At 37.0% G+C, this 18,135-nt stretch overlaps 1 protein-coding gene across 1 annotated transcript in view; it reads left to right on the top strand.

Annotated features, from left to right (window-relative positions):
• The first annotated feature begins 16,491 nt into the window (after window positions 1–16,491).
• The window catches only part of ETNK1 (ethanolamine kinase 1), a 48,167-nt gene continuing 46,523 nt past the window's right edge, over window positions 16,492–18,135 (top strand). Inside the window, exon 1 of the mRNA XM_037033927.1 lies at window positions 16,492–17,165. Coding sequence (XP_036889822.1) covers window positions 17,010–17,165 — 156 coding nt within the window. The 5' untranslated portion in view covers window positions 16,492–17,009. The remainder of the gene's footprint in view (window positions 17,166–18,135) is intronic.

Raw genomic sequence — 18,135 nt, 5'->3', positions numbered from 1 at the left:
CACATACATCCATGTAGGGGTTTTGTGAGCCCTGAGGTTGCAGTGGGCATTTGAGGCTTATACCTTATTCTGCACTAAGGAGGAGGCAGGGTTTACGATTTTGGTAGGGGAACTCAAGAATTAAGGGTTTAGCCTTGTTGGTAGACTTAAGTGATTAGTGCATGTAGAAAGCTGTTATTCCAGGAACTGGAATGCATGATCTTCATGACTCCAGGAGGTCAACAAGCGATTCAGCTTTTGTGACCCATTGGGTCTGCAAGTGATGAGGATGGTGTCTGAGCCATTGTGTTCTGAGGAGGGAATGTCCACAATGCAGATAAAGAATTGTTGATCAGGAGATGAAGAAGTACTAGGAAAATCACCCCCAGGCTGTAACTGTTATTCAATTAATGTTTTTTTCACACCCACTACCTACCATTTTGTATCCTTATAAAAAGGTTGACTTGAGATGAGGTATTAAGAAGATTTTTGATGGTACATAACCCTCCATCTTCTCAGATCACTGGCATCTGAATAAAGTGCCTGTGAAGAATAAAGTACTTGTCTCTACTTACTGGTTCTGGTAGTTATAGGAAGCACGACTGCCTACGGCTCTGGTTTCAATTTCAAAGGGAAAACAGACAAATCACAAGTAGATAAGAAAAGCAAACAAGGGGTAAACAAATCCTTTCTGGGTCACACATTACCACCAATGGGACTCAGAAAGGAGGCCAACAAACAGGCTTGTTTGGATCCTCCTTTCTGCGGCTTAACTCCCATACGCTGAGATGAATGGCTAAAGTGAACAGCGTCCTTCCAGCCAGCTTTTCCATTCCTTTAGGCAGGCAAGGAGTGATGAGCAAAGGTTATTTCTGAGTCTTTTGTTTCTTAAGAATAACTGTCTTTAAAAATCAATTTCCCATAAATTTGAGGCAGTAAACTGTGGGTTCCCTGGGCAGAAAAATCCTAACCCTTCTGTTCAGGAGACCTTTCTAGCCCTTTATAACACTTCCATTTATGTTACAATTACTACAACTTTGTGTTTATTAGTATTTGAAAATAACTTTCCTTAGGTTCACATGAAAAAAGAGACAAAGAAAATACTCAATGGTGATGAAGGTATATATTATGGATTTGCTGGTGGGAGTAGTTACAAGTTGATACATTCATACAAAAAACTAGTTTGATCATACTTGAACACCAGGTTTCAATATTTGGTATATTTAATTCTGTTTATTTAAGCCTGTTCATAATTGAACAGAACAAAAAATTCTTAATGTCAAATGACCTCTTTTCCCTCTGCCAAAAGAGGGAATGCTGACCTTTTCTATTCCAGCCTCCCACCCTTCTCCTCCAGAGAAAAGGTCACTACACCAGACTGGATTGATGGACTTGATGAACTTTGAGATGCAAAGTTCAAGACTGGGTGGGAAGAAGAGACAAGCTAATTGACCTAGGAGTTTTAAAAATAACTGACAAAAAGGTGGTGGATAGAAAGGTAAAGCAGTTAAGAAAAGGGGAAGAATTGGAGTGTGGTGTGTAAATAAGAGACTCCCAAATAGTGTGGCCTTATAGAAAATTGAAAAGGAGAGGAAAAGAGATGTGGGAAGTATTACCACATCTGAATGGGAATTTATTAACAATTTCAGAAGAAAGCCAAGGAAGTTATTAGAATTTTAAAAAATGTTTTAAACTATGCTTCTTTATTTGAACTGTACTTCTTTGAGGGTCTCTATATATCAGCAAATATTTGTCTATATTGGTACACATTATTTAAAAACATCTTTTTGATGACACATAGTATTCTATCGGGTGAATATATTGTAGTTAATATATCAGTCTTCTATAGTTGGATTTCTAATATTTCTATTTTCTACTATTTAAAAAACCACTCTAATGAATATGTTTGTACTCATGGCTTCTTATTTAAGAATATTTCTCTCTGGCTGGTGTGGCTCAGTGGATTGAGCATAGGACTGTGAACCAGAGGGTCTCTGGTTTGGTTCCCAGTTGGGGCACCTGCCTGGGCTGCAAGCCAGGTCTCCAGTGCAGGGCACATGAGAGGCAACTGCACACTGATGTTTCTCTCCCTCTTTCTCCTTCCCCTCTCTCTAAAAAGAAATAATAAAATCTTTTTAAAAAGTTCATTTCACTAGGAAAGATGCACAGAAGTAAAACTGTAAGATGAAAATACGTTTTATAATGTGAATTGGTTTTTGTTTGAATATATCAACATATACATACTCCCACCAGAATTACATAAGAATACCCATCACACATTCCTCCATCAACCTGTAATTTTTATTTTATTTTATTTATTTTATTTATTTATTTTAAGATTTTATTTATTTATATTTAGAGGGGAAAGGAAGGAGAGAAAGAGAGAAGGAGAGAAGGAGAGAAATATCAATGTAAGGTTGCTTCTCGTGAGTCCCCTGCTGGAAACTGGCCTGCAGCCCAGGCATGTGCCTTGACTGGGAATTGAACCGCGATCATCTGGTTCGCAGGCCCGTGCTCAATCCACTGAGCTACACCCGCCAGGGGATTTTTATTTTTTAGTGTCTTTTTTATGTGATAGTTTTTCTGATTTTTTATAAGCTTGCCAGATCATAGATTGAACATCCTTTCTTATTCTAAGAAAATAGTGACTATTATCTTAAAGTACTTTGCATTAACCTCTGTAATGTTTATAGTTACCCTTTATGATTTTTCCATTCACTCCTTCCTTCCCCTTCCTTCCTTTCTTCTCTATCATTTTTTGATAAAACTGTTTTGTATTTATTTTGGAACATATTTTAAAAGAATGAAAACAAACTCTCTACCCTGATGACATTAATATGGAGCACTTACAGCAATTACAAGGGAACTAATTCACTCGTAAAGTCTCCCTGTCCCATTTCATTACTCTTATTTGTGTCTCGAAGCAATTAAAGAAAAGATCTAATCTGTTGTATACAAAAGGCCTTTCCAATATCTGAAGATAAATGTCTAAGTATTCTCCTTTCTTGCTAAAGAGCCACAGTGACTTTAATCTTTATACAAGCAATCATGTTTGGAAATGCCTCTACATTTTCTGGATATGCTTTTCACTCTTTACAAGACCTCACAGCAGAATTTCAGAATTGGCATTATATATCATCTGTAAAACTACAACTGAATAATTGTCCATTATATTGGAAATATCCTTTAGGAATTGACTCAGTTGCCTAAAATTGCTAAGTTTTTTTCTCTCCTTGAAGAGAGTTATGTATAATACCTCATTATGATTCTCTTTCATAGAGTTTGTTTGAAAATTAATGATATTTGTGAAGTGCAAAGAACACTGCCAGGCATAGAGTAATGTGCAGTAAGTGTCAGTTGCATATTAGTAACTAACATATTATGTTAGCTTCCAAGAGGCACAGGTATAACCAGCCTAGATTTTCTGGTAATATTTGTCTATACACTCATTGAAAAAGTTTTAGTCTTCTGTTTTTATTTCAGTGATATTACAAATTAATAGCTATCCCATAAATATCTTACTTGAACTCAGTTCAATGGAACTCTACTTTCCTTGATTAAGATACTATGTGTGGAAAACATAGTTATGTATCAAAAAGAAAGAAAATCCTTCCATTACAGTTCAGTTTAAATACTTTTAAATTGTAGAGGACTACTGGTCAAGATGCAGGCACAGGTAGACATGCTTCGCCTCCTCGCACAACCATGGTAAGAATTACATCTGGACCTCAAAACAAATAACACCCAAAACCATCAGAGAACTGAGTGGTATGGAAATCCAGCAACCGAGGATTTAAGGAAGACACACTCATCCAGATGGGTAGGAGGGGCAGAATTACAGAGATGGGCAAAGAGGCCATCTGGTGTGGAAAGGTGGTGGCAGCAGCAGTTGAACAGATGGAAGGGATACCTTGGGAGCAAGTGATCCCATCCTCAGGCCAGACCACACAGCTCAGGGTTCCAGCGCTGGGAAGATAGATCCCCATAACCACTGGGGATCTATCTTTTACTGTCTGTAAAAGCCAGTGGGGGTTGCGATAGTGGAAGAAGCTGATGGGTTTTCACCACTTAAAGGACCAGCACAGTCTTACAACATTCACAAACCCACCCACTCTGGGATTCACCACTGTGGCAGCAGTTAGGTGGGCCAGCTGCACAAGGAAAGGGGGTTAAGTGACTGGAAATGGGGCAAGCATGAGTGAACTGCTATAAGCAAGGCGGCAGCTTTGGTCATTCTCAGAGCCCTCTACACACAACCACAAAGCAGTGAAGCAGATTGCCCCCACCTTACCCTGGCAATTACCTAAGGCTCTGCCCCACACAATTTACAGGTGCCTTTTCTACATAGGCCATGCTATTAAGAGAGGGATTAAAAGCAACTCTACCTAATACACAGAAGCAAATACAGGGAGGCTGCTAAATTGAGGAGACAAAGAAAAACGGCCCAAATGAAAGAACAGAACAAAACCCCAGAAAAAGAACTGAAAGAAACTGAGATAGCCAACCTATCAGATGCAGAGTTCAAAACACTGCTTATCACGATGCTCAGAGAAGTCCTTGAGTATGGCACAAAAATAAAGGAAAATCATGAAGATCACACTAACTGAAATAAAGAATAATCCACAGGATACCAAGAGAGAAGGGAAGGAAGCTGGGATTCAAACCAACAATTTGGAACATTAGGAAGAGAAACATTCAACAAGAACAAAAAAGAGAAACAAGAATTCAGAAAAACAAGGATAGGCTGAGGAAATTCTGGAACATCTCCAAACATGCCAACATCTAAATCTAGGGATGCCAGAAGGAGAAGAGGAAGAGCTAGAAGTTGAAAACTTATTTGAAAAAATAATGAAAGGAAATTTCCCCAGTCTGGCAAAGGAAATAGATGTATAAGTCCAGGAAGCACAGGGAGTCCCAAACAAATTAGACCCAAAGAGGACCACACTAAGACACATCATAATTAAAATGCCAAAGGTTAAGATTATAGGAGACTGTTCCAAGTGGCTTGGGAAATGTAGCCCAGCCCCCACTTGGAAAGGCCAGTGGGGAGTGAGGTCTGGCACAAAGGACCCACAACCACAGATAGATTCTCTTGTGGGGAATCAGGCCTGCATTGTACCTAGGCTGCTGTGAGACTTGCTTTTACTAAAACTCCCTCATCCTGAATTGAGGCAGAAAATGTTTTCTGCATATTTTTAACTTACTTTTTTGTTTTGAACTTACTAAAGTCTGTGCTAAACCTCCCAAGTATGGAGTGTAACCAGTTCAACTACTTTTCCCCTTGATCTGTAACATCCTTCTCTTTGAAGTAATTAGCAACACTCTTTCCTTTGTTGTCTATAAAAGGTAATCACACACAGTGAACCTGTGCATAGTAAATGAGGACTATCTTCAATGTAATGTAACTAGGCAGGGGTCAGGGCCCTCTCTCTCACTTAGAGGCCATGCTGCCCCTTTTTCTCCACAGGACTTCTGTAGTCCATGTGAATTCGTCTCTCGCAGGTACAACACACAGATCCTGTCGGCCAGGGTCTGCATCATAAGATAAAGAAGAATCTTAAAAGAAGGAAGAGAAAAGCAGTGAGTTACCTACAAAGGAGTTCCCATAAGGCTCTCAGCGGATTTCTCAAAAGAAACTTTGCGGGCAAGAAGTTGCTGGAAAGAAGTATTCAAAGTGATGAAAAGCAATGATGACAACCAAGATTATTCTATCCAGCAAAGCTATCATTTATAATAGAAGGGCAGATAAAGTGCTTCCCAGACAAGGTGAAGGTAAAGGAATGCATCACCACCAAACCATTATTATGGGAAATGTTAAAAGGACTTATTTAAGGAAAAGATCAAAGCCATGAACATTAAAAAGGCAACAAATTCACAACAATCAACAACTCAATTTTAAAACAAATAAACAAATAAAACACCCTAGGCAAACAGCCAGAACAGGAACAGAGTCATAGATATGGAGTTCATTTGGAGGGTTATCAGCTGTGAGGGGACAGGGGGAGAATGGGGGATATGGTGCAGGGATTAAGAGCATAATTGGTAGGTACAAAATAGGGGGAAGTTAAGAATAGTATGGGAAATGGAGAAGCCAAAGAACTTATATGCATAACCCATGGACATGAACTAAGGGAGAGGGAATTGGTGGAGGGAAGGGGGATACCAGCCTGAGGGGACAAAAGGGGAAAATATTGGGACAACTATCATAACATAATCAATAAAATATACGTAGAAATCTTAAATTGTGAAATATTTAGTACAGGTTATTTTTTTAAACTAGTAAATAAAAGATAAAAAAGTCAGACATACCCCTGGCTGGTGTAGCTCCGTGGATTGAGTGCAGGCCTGCAAACCAGAGGATCACAGTTTGATTCCCAGTCAGGGCACATGCCTGGGTTGCAGGCCAATTTCCATCAGGGGATGCATGAGAAGCAACCATACATTGATACTTCTCTCCTTCTCTCCTTCCCTTCCCCTCTAAAGATAAATAAATAAAAAATCTTAAAAAAATATAAAAAAATAAAAGTGCTAAAAGAAAAATCAGACATAAATATCTATATTGTTGCTAAGTTGGGGTTTCACTTAATACTTTTGAAAATATTTCATCTTTATTTGAGGAAATTTTATGTTTACATTATATATTTTACCTAAGTCAACAGATCAGAAGATACCTGTAACCAGACTTTTAAAAATGAGAAATAACTGCATTAATACCAATGTCTTTAGTTAGAATCTCAAAGGTATATTTTCTTAAGAATGTGAACAAAACAATTTTAACTTTGCTTTTTTAGTAGAATGTTTTTTAATTCATCATTGCATCACTAAGTTTATTTCTTTGAAGAATATTTCCATGCACATATTTGAATATCAAGTTGAAAGTTCCATTGTTAAGAGAAATAAATCACAAAAGGTTTTACAAACCTAACTGCATTGCATTTGAAGCTGGAATAGTTACACAGAGGAAAAAAATTAAGAGAATGTCTCAATGAACAAAAGACAACTCACAAGCAGTATAAAAAAGACAACCCTAGCAGCATAAAAGTGTGAAGGATTTCACATTTCTAAAAAACTATTATTGATCAACTTAGTTATTTCAGAATCATCATGCACTTTATATTTGCAATACAGGTGGTTAATAAGTTACTTGAAGAAGTTAAACACTCGTGTAGAATTGCAAGCCTTAGGTCATATTCCACCATGTAGCTCGCTATCACATTACTGTGAAATTGAGATCTCTTAGAACTCTTCATTGGCTTCACCGTAATAAACTCATCATAGCCTGAAGTACAGTGATCTTTAAAAAGCCAACACAATTGAGATGCTTTTAATAATTTTAATATCTATGTTAGTGTCAGCAATTTTGTGTGCAATAAATTCAGTCATCAGCTCTGTTAAGTAAATCTCCTATAACCTTATGAAAAAAGGTCTCAATAACCTAGCTCATTCAGTACTTCCTGTTCAGGAGCATAAAGACTTCTCTAAAAAATGCTACTTATCCAAAACTTAAAGTTTTCAGTGATGAGAAATATATGTGACTTAGTTAATTCATAAATTAACTCAATATTTTTTTAAAGATTTTATTTATTTATCTTTAGAGAGGAAGGGAAGGAGAGAAATATCAATGCGTGGTTGCCTCTCATGAGTCCCCTGCTGGGAACTGGCCTGCAACCCAGGCATGTGCCCTGACTGGGAATTGAACCGTGATCGTGTAGTTTGCAGGCCAGCACTCAATCCACTGAGCTACACCAGCCAGGGCTCAATCTTTTTTTTAATGACCACCATGTATCAGGCATTGTGCTATGTAAAGGATACAAAACGAATAAAATAGTTTTTTTTTAAAGTGTTAATTTTTAGAGAGAGGGAGGAAGGAGAGGAGAGGGAGCAGAGGAAAACAGAGAGAGAGAGATCAGTTTGTTGTTCCACTTATTTATACATCCACTGGTTGTTTGTTGTTTGTGCCCTGACCGGTGATTTTGAAAGGGTGATACTCCAACCACTTGAGCTACTGGCCAGGGCTCTTTGTTCATTTTTAAATCAGACTGTTTAACTTTTGTTTGTTCATTTTTTTTTTACCATTGAATTGTGTAAGTTCCTTACATTTTTTGGACAGTAATCTCTTATCAGATAAATAGTTTGCAAATATTTTTTTCCATTCTGTAACTTGCCTTTTATCTTGTACTGCTCTGGAAATATGAGTAGGAGTTTTATTCAGGTGCAAACTGAAGAAGGGACATACTTCAGATGTTCTACTGTTTTGATTATGTCATTAATCACAGTTTACAAGTCCTATTAGTATAGCATGATAAAATTAAGTGAAATAAATAATATATTGGTTTGGCCAAAAAGTTTGTTTGTTTTTGTTTTCATAAGATAGCTCCAGTAACACTTACTTGTCTTTAACTTCATTCAAAACAATTTTGTTAGATTGTATTGTGACAGCTGTCATATTGGCATGTATTAAAAAAACATCAAAATTGGTGAATTTTTGTGTAGCCATTTTAATATGAAGATGGAAGAAAATACTCAACATTTTCTGCATATTATGCTTTATTATTTCAACAAAGGTAAAAACACAACAAATACAAAAAAAGGATTTGTGCAGTGTATGGAGAAGGTGCTGTGACTGATCAAGCGTGTAACAGTGGTTTGAAAAACTCTGTGCCGCAGATGTCCTACTGGACAGTGCTCTGCGGCTGGGTGCACCAGTTGAAGTTGGTAGTGATCCAGTCAAGACATTGAGAACAATCAACAGTATACCATGCAGGAGACAGCCAACATACTCAGAATATCCAAATCAATAAAGTTATTAGTGAAAATGAAAACTATGTCTTTTATTTTACGGAAAAAACTAAATGGACTTTTGGTCAACCCAATAGCAGTTTTGACCTACTCTTTGTTACTAATGTTAATACCAGGTGAGTCAAATATATTACAAATTATTTTTTTCAGAAGTATCTTATGGGTTCTTAAAATCTTTAAGAGACTTAAAATTTTTTCTAAGTGCTTTTGCCAGGAAAATACACATAAATAGCTTAATAATCAGTCTCCCTACAATACAGTATAAACATGAAGCATAATTTTTCTAAATTACCTCAACTCTTCTATCAAATCCCCCTGACTCATCTCTTAATGACATTCCATTCAGATCCCAGAGCTTCCCAGTAGTAACCAGTGTTTAAAATGCAGCCTAATTGACTCATTTTGGTCACTCAAGTGCCCCTCTTCCCCATGCTAGCCAGGGTCAGGACTGGAAGTGGGAAGGAAAGGTCTGATCTCTCACTCTCTTGTTGGACACCTTGCCAGATAGGTATGGTGAGATCTTTTTCAGTGCAACTCTAATGAAATGTAGACTATGAACTCTACCATTTGTTTACAGGAAGTCAGTGAACCCATTAACATTTTTATTATCTGCCATTATCAACTAAGGCTTTCAGTCATGTACATTTCATGTGGACTCGGAATCAACATTTCACAATTTGAAGCATGTGGTTGGCTGTACTATTTTACAACATTGTTTATTCAAGAACTATTTGTTGACTACTATCTCTTTGTCAGATGCTGTATTACATAGGTCAAACAAGGAAAAAAGAGATTTCATTTGGATATGTTTTTAAAAGGTATAAATATGGTCCTAGGTAGTCCAAATATGCATTTTTTCTTTTTATTGATGCAAAGTCTAGGTTACTTCAATGTATTTCAGGGTCTCCATTATGATTATTAGTTTAGATTGACTTAAACTGACCAACACTATTAACAACTGAAAATATATATAAATGAGTAGGTACTGTGTGCCACTGTGTTATGATTTACCTGTCTTATCTAATCTATGTAATAATCTAATGAGCTAGTTTGTAATATTTTTCGATTTTACAATGAGAAACCTGAGTGTGAGTGGTCATTAAACTAGCCTGATTTTACCTACCTGCTAGGTAGGCTTACTTAAGCCTTGAGCTCTAACTTACTTAGTTAAGCCTTGAGCTCTAGCTTTTACCTACCTGCTAGGTAGGCTTACTTAAGCCTTGAGCTCTAACTTACTTAGTTAAGCCTTGAGCTCTAGCTTTTACCTACCTGCTAAGTAGGCTTACTTAAGCCTTGAGCTCTAACTCAAACCAGTTTAGCAAGTCCAACTGTCTGATTCTAGGCATCACCCATTATTGGCTTTGCAAGTTATTTCTTCTTTCTTTGTGTCAGTTTCCTCATCTGTAAAATAGAAATAACTACTGTATCTTTCTCATAAGTTTTGTGAGATGAATTAAGTGAGAATAAATAAAGCACTTAGAATAGTCTGGTACAGAGTACACATTAGTAAAAATCTTAATTATATTACAACTCTATAACCCCTTATCAGAAATCAATGAAGTTTTATGTGTTTGGGAATTTAAAAATTTTCAGATTTTAAAAAGGCAAGTAAGAACATATACCAAATTTTCTGTTACATTTTCATCAGAGGCGGGAAACCTCTCCATAATCAAAGAAATGAATATGTGTAATTTAAACCTAAATCACACCAAGTGGGACAAATAAGGAGTGTAAGTAGTTTGATCACAGTTCAGGTCTGAATCTGTTACCCAGTTAGTTTGTGGAGAATATCAAAAAGAACTTTCGGTTTTTAGATACTTTGGGACTTGAGAATTTTGGTTAAGAACCTATAATTAACAACTAAGTTATAATACCTATCCCATAATGGTCAAAATCATCTTTACTTATGCTCTAGAATTTCAAATAGGATTCAAAGGAACATTTTCCTATGTATATTACCCTTATCAGTTACTTGGCAAAATTTAACACTCAGTCATGTTATTTGACATTACCAATTTCATTTCATCTGCTTCACAAATTGTGTCTTGAGTTTCCATTTCAGAGTTTCCAAAAGACATTTTAAATCATTATAAAATTTCTGCTACCTCCCCAATGCAAAGCTTTTGATTTACATTTAGATTTTATCTTATGCCACAGAAGTTTTAAAAGCCACAGAAAATCTGCCCAAACTTTAATGATTTTGGTGCTATAATCTGAAACAATTTAAATCCTAACTATCATTCAGGATAAACTCAATTTTACCGCAGCTAAAATACAGTCCTCCAAATCTCCATGGCTTAAACATCAGAGGGTTCTTCTTACTCATTGTGATGCTGCTGGACACACACATTAGCTTATGGAATTATTGTTTGAATCAGATTTGGGGGGAAACTATATAGAATTATGAATTAAATGTTATATAGTTATAACCTTTGACAAATAAATTCTGTTTTTGGAAACTATCACAAGGAAGTCATTGGAAATGAAAGATACACAAAGATGTTACTAAAATGTTAACTACAATAGTGACAATTAGGACAACCTAAAAATCTACTGAAAATGAAATGATCCAATAAATTATGGCAATTGCTGAAAGAAATTAGACACAAATAAAAGACATCTGCGTTCATGAACTGGAAGAGTGAATATTGCTAAACTATCCATACTACCCAAAACAACCTACAATTTAATGTAGTACCTATCAGGATATCAATGGCTATATCAAATCATCATGTACACTTTAAATATTTTATTCATCATATATACTTTAATAAAAATTATTTTAAACACCTTTGCTACATGTTCATTGAAGTAAAAAAAACATTACACAAAACAGCATTACTATATTTTGTTTGTGTCATTTGGGGAGATATGAATAGTTATTATTGCAGATTTTAAAAAGTCAATTTATTTAGTAAATAAACAAAAAAACAAAAACAATGGCAATTTTTTGCAGAAATAGAAAAATAATCTCAAATTCAATCTTGAGAAAGAATAATAAAGCATTTCCTGACTTCAAACACATCACAAAGCTATAGTAATCAAAACACTAAGCGACTGGCATAAAGGCAGATATAAATACCAATTAAACAGAATGAATAGGATTTCAAGAAGTATAGATAGGAGACAGGCCAATCCAGGTATTGAAGGGCCCCGATATCATATTAAATACAGGAAGAGGGCTAACATATATTGGATACTTCATATTGATGTTATATCTTCATAACTATCTTATATCCTCTACACATGTTCAAGGTCCTGAGCAGTTTTAATGATGTCGTGTAGTTAAGGATTTGTTTCAAGGCTAAAGATAATTAAAGATCTGGCCTGAGGCCTAGAAAGTGGTCAGGCAAGCGAGTTCAGCATAATCAGAGTACAGTAGGTTCTCAGACAACATCAACTCACTCAACATTGATTTGTTATAATGTTTATGAGAAAAAAATTCATAGATGCAGAGAACAAACTGATGGTTGCCAGTTGGGAAGGGGGTTAGGGAGCTGAGGGCTAAGTAAAAAAAAAGGGAAGGAATTAAGTAGTACAAATGGACAGTTACAAAATAACTTTGGGGGCATAAAGGACAGTTTAGGGAATATAGTCAGTAACTGGGAATAGTCAGCTTAGGGAATATAATCAGTAATTATAATTGTAATAATTATATATGGTGTCAGATGGGTACAAGACTTACTGGGGGATCACTTTGTAAGTTATATAAATGTCTAACCACTATAGTATATACCTGAAACTAAAACAGTATTGAATGCCAGCTGTAATTGAAAAATAAAAAGGAACTTTTTAAAATTCCCTATGGCCCATCTATTTATCCTCCCTTCCCTCTGCTTGAATCACTGATCTGTGTCTCTATTGTTTTGTCTTTTGCAGAATGTTATATGGTTGGAATAAGACAGTGTGTTGCCTTTTCAGACCAACTGCTTTCACTTTACAATGTGCATTTGTTTCCTCCATGTTTTTCATGGATGACCCGTTTTCTTTCTATTGCTGAAAAATATTACATTATACTGATGTATCGGATTTTTTTGTTTAAATCTACTCCCTACTGAAGGCTATCTTGGTTGCTTCTGAGTTTTATCAATTATGAATAAAGATGCTATAAACATTTATGTATTGGTGTTTATATAGATGTAAGTTTTCAATTTATTTGTCAATCAAGGAGGATGATTACTGAATTTTATGGTAAGACTATGTTTAACTCTGTAAGAATATGCCAGACTTTCTTCCAAAGTGGCTATACTATTTTTATCCCACCAGTGATAAATGAGAGTTCCTATTTCTTTACATCTTTATCAGCATTTGGTGGTGTATTTTGGATTTTAGTCATTCTAATAGGTGTGTAGTGGTATCTCATTTTAAGTAGTAATTCCCTAATGATACATGATGTTGAATATGTTTTCATGTGCTTGTTTGCTATCTGTATATCTTCTTTGTGAGGTTCTTATCCTTGGCACATTTTTAAATTGGGTGGTTTTCCCATTGTGAACTTTTAAGGTTCTTTGTACATTTTGGATACAAGTTTTTTTATTTTATCAGATACATGTTTTGCAAGTATTCTCTCCCAGTCTATGGCTTGGCTTTTCATTCTCTTAACAGAGCAGAAATTTTTAATTTAAATGAAGTTCAACTCACCAATTTTTCTTTCATAAATTGTGCTTTTGGTGGCGTATCTAAAAACTCATTGCCAAACCCAAGGTCACCTAGACTCTCTCCTGTTTTCTCAAGAATTTTACAGGTTTGTTTTAAATTTAGGTCTGTGATTCATTTTGAGTTAATTTTGTGAAGCTAACTTGTACAAAATTAATTTTTAAATTAAGGTGTCTAGATTCTTTTTTTTTGTATGTGCATGTCCACTTGTTTTAGCACCATTTATTGAAAAGATTATCCTTTCTCTATTGAATTGCCTTTGCTCATTTTTCAAAGATCAGTAAACTATATTTGTGCAAATCTATCTCTGGACTCTATTTTGTTCCATTAATTATGTTTCTACTCTTTGCCAATATTGAACTGTCTTGAATAGTGTAGTTTTATAGTAAGTCTTCAAGGTGGGTAGTGTCTCTCTTCTGGCGTTGCTGTTCTTCAGTATCATATTGGTTAATCTGGGTCTTTTGCCTGTCCATATAAACTTTAGAATCAGTTTGTTGATATCTATAAAATAACTTGTTGGGATTTGCATTGAATTTACAGATCAAGTTAATAAAAACTGACCTAATGACTATATTGTACACCTGCAAATAATCCAAAATAATGTTGAATGAAAATTGTAATTGAAAAATAAAATTTAAAAAATGGACACCTTACATATTTTTAATGTTTTGCATATAACATTTAGGTTTTTAATTTTCTAGAATTAATTTTCACATAGAATGATGGAGGATCAAAATTTTCTCCCGTATGAAGACTGTTGTTCCAGCACTGTTTATTAGGAAGCCTCTCCTTTCCTAATTTTTGTCAACGTAAGAAACTTACAACCTTGTAGAAAAATTTTTAGTCAATTTGAGCCAAAACTGACCATAATTGCCAGGAAGCCAGATCTCAAATGCTCCCGATAATGACAGTTTTCAGTTTCTTTTGTGGTTTTTGAAGTTAAGCAGGGAATGTAGAGATTATATGAAGGTGGGTAAAAGAAAGTGAAGACTGGGTTACAGTATAGTTAGTAAGATTTTTTGTTATTTGGGGTGGTTACACTTTCATGGAGTATTACTTCTGGTATTTCAAAGATTTGTTAACATAGATGCACAAAAGCAATGGACAGGACTGGCTTAAAAGCCTTTCACTAAACCCTGGCTGGCATAGCTCAGTGGAATTGAGCATGGGCCTGCGAACCAGATGATTGTGGTTCAATTCCCAGTCAAGGCACATGCCTGGGTTGCAGGCCAGTTCCCAGTAGGGGACTCATGAGAGGCAACCATACATTGATAAGTCTCTCCTTCCCTTCCCCTCTAAAGGTAAATTTTAAAAATCTAGAAAAAATTCTTAAAAAAAAAGCCTTTCACTAAAGAAGTTACAGGCCTGGGCATGATTGTCTACTATGATCTGCCCAGTTAGGAATTTATTATTTATTACAGCATCCCTTTATCATCTATATTTTTAATACCACTTTTGTCATATTCAGAGTTCTCATCCACGTGTTGGTCTTTTTCTGCAGTTTTTATTCTGTTCCACTGGACTATTTGGCCATTCCTATTGTTATATAATAAATCCTGGTAGGATGGGTTCTCACAAGCTATTCTCCAAGGCTCCCTCACCCACAAGAAATTATAGTAGATTTTCTTGGGCCTTAAGATTTGGTATGAATTTTAATGTCATTTTAACAAGTTCTATGAAAAACACTGTTAAAATTTTAATTGTAATTGCACACACTTATTGATTAGTTCAGTGAAAACTAAGATCTTTATTATAAGTATCTAGTCTTATTTATGAATGTGGTTTATTTTTCCATTAATAGACTTTCACCTATGGAGATCTTACACATCTTTTGTTTTTTCCTTAGGTACTTCATAATTGCTTTATTTATAATTGTTAATGGATGTTTCTTAAAATTACAAACTTGTACAGTTCTTAAATTTTTTAAAAAATATTTATTGATTATGCCATTACAGTTGTCCTATTCCCCCCTCCATTCCCCTCCACCCTGCACACCCCTCCCCCACCATTCCTCCCTTTTGTTTATTTAAATGTTTTTAAATAACTTGCTATTAAACCATTTTACAATTTAAAAAATTTAAAATTCTTAAAATGTCAAGTTTACAAACTATACAAAAATACAAGACATGCTATCTGAAATATGGAAGTATTAGTGTATTATTTGTCCCCAAATTGGAAGCAACCCATAACCCAGTATTTCTTGTAGTGCGTGATTTAAAAAAAAAAATATGCCTAAGTCTGGAAAATGCTGAATATACTTATTTGCTGTATTATAAAACTGTATTTTCTTTTCCCTCTTTTTAGTTTATGCCGTATACCATTATGGATACTGAGCTATTTATTTTGTGATTTACAAAGGTAAGTTTTTCTGAACAATCAGAATGTAACCTCATGCTAATGAGGTAATTGAACATTCTGCATGTTAATTAAATTAAATCCGGTTAGTGATTTAATTTACCACTAACAAAGCTGTTAACCATGTCCTTAATGCTACAGGGAAGACACAGATTAAGAGTTCAAATATCAGATCATTTTCATCAATCATAAGGAAATTTAGGAGGTCCCAATAAATTATTTGTGCAGTGTCCAGTTTTCATTACTTCCCTAACAGGGGAAATAGCTGGTACAAAATGTGGAGACTAGAAGTTTTAAGTAAGTCATTTTAAGGTCCACTCAAGCATACCCTGAAACAGGTGTCCAGCCAGTCAAGCACTGAGCCTTGAGAATACTTTCCTTCCATTTTATCTTTATTCCATACTATAAGCTGTTTTTTCTGGCTCTGAATAATTCTCAGGATGGTCTAACATCTGACCTTAAGAACAAATACTGAAGGGCTGTCGTTCTCCTACCCAAATATCTTATGTTCGTTCTATGTATCATGATCTCAGTATACATTCCATGAGAATTTCCCAACTATGGGGTCCCCACTACACAGCAGCTCCGACATCCACGCGACCTAGTTAATCCAGTTTGCCGAGACTCAGGCCAAATTCAAGGTTGATCCAGGGATTATCTCAGGACCTGCTTCCCCAGAAAAACTCACTCCTACCTCAAACCCAGACTCCAAGCCCCTCCTGATCAGGTGCGCTAAAGCAAGTCCTTTTGGGGATCTTGGCAGGGCACAAGCTCATTCCGGAGGAGCCCGCATTTTTCTGGCTGGAAGCACGCAAAGCAGCGGGTCTGACAACAGCAGAACAACGGGGCTCGCGTCAGCTGGACTATTGTGCCCGCAGCTAGAAAATTGAGCTCGGGGTCTGACGCAGGCAGAGGCCCCACCCCGCGTGACGCTAACGTCAGACCAGTCCCGGCATGCTGCGCGGCCGCCGGCGGTCGAACGCAGACGAAAGGAATTTTTGCGAGAACAACCTCGGCTCAGTTCAGTTGCTGTCCAGACTCCGGTCGGCGGGGAGTTCCCCTCCAACCGTTCTTCTATCGCCTGCCCGTCAGTCTGAGCGCCCCCAGCCCTCCCTCGAGGGCGCCCCGGGACGGAAGGATCCACCAGCCTGTCGGCGCCCGCCGTTCTCGTGGTCGCCGTCGCGGTCGTGGTTGTGATAGTATCCGCCGTCGCCTGGGCCATGGCCAATTACATCCACGTCCCGTCCGGCTCCCCGGAGGTCCCCAAGCTGGACGTCACGGTTCAGGATCAGGAGGAACAGCGCTGCCGGGAAGGGGCCCTGAGCCTCCTGCAACACCTACGGCCACACTGGGACCCTCAGGAGGTGACCCTGCAGGTAACGCCCACACCTCTGCCCTCGGTGGTTCCCAGTCCCAATGCGGCCCTGAGGTTTTCACGATCCCTTGTGTTCCCAGATCACCGAGGAGGACCCACGGGAACGTCTTGTCCCTCAGCCCTTTGAGAAGTGACCCTGTATTTCCTCCTCACAGCGAGGAAGGTCACTCCCCCTTCTTCACAATTGCTTTTTGAAGTAGTCGTGGGGGCACGTTTCCTCTCTAGGAGCGGCCACGTAAGTGACGGACCCCCTCCACCCCGGGGGATTCCTGTTGATAGTTGCCCCTCCTCCCACCGCCTTGTCGGTTCTAAATGCGAAATTAGCCCTTTCCACTCCCTTGCAAAGGGTCCTCGCCTTTTGGCCCAAGCAGCCTTCTCTTCTCCTTTGGCAAATAATACAGTAATTAATCCTCTCTGATCTTTTCCTTTTCCTCCCCTCCCCCAGTGGTTCACCCCCATTGATGCCTTACCTTGTGTTTTACCTTCTCAGATCCTCGGATTGGCAAGAGTACTCGATCCCAAAGAAATAACCACGGTCATGCATTACTAGATTGGGTTCTTAGGCACACTACACGCCTCGTTTTATGTGGATAGATATTAATGAATTCTTTTAGTCGTCTTAGTGAAGTTAACACTATCTGATGTTAGAATGATCCGTGGTTTTTGAATATTTCTTTTTGTCAAGCCACTGTATTCAGAGATAGAAAAAAACTGGAACAACAGATTTAAGTGTTTTCTAATAACTTCTATTAAGTTATGACTTAGTATACATGAAATTTATTTTAAGCACTAATTTCTGTTTAACTTTTGGAGTTTCAGGAACTATATACCAAAATGAACCTCCTTTTCCTTCGCAAACACAAAGTAATTTTAAAGACTGAGATATTTGGGGTTTCACATCGGAGCAATAACATTTAGACCATCACTTGGAAGTAGCCAAATGTCTGCTTTGTTTTGTTGACTAATTTATT

Source organism: Sturnira hondurensis, unplaced genomic scaffold (genome assembly GCF_014824575.4).
Source record: "Sturnira hondurensis isolate 20B ecotype Veracruz unplaced genomic scaffold, ASM1482457v3 Scaffold0021795, whole genome shotgun sequence".
NCBI lineage: Eukaryota > Metazoa > Chordata > Mammalia > Chiroptera > Phyllostomidae > Sturnira > Sturnira hondurensis.
This window is presented reverse-complemented; position numbering and strand designations above follow the sequence as displayed.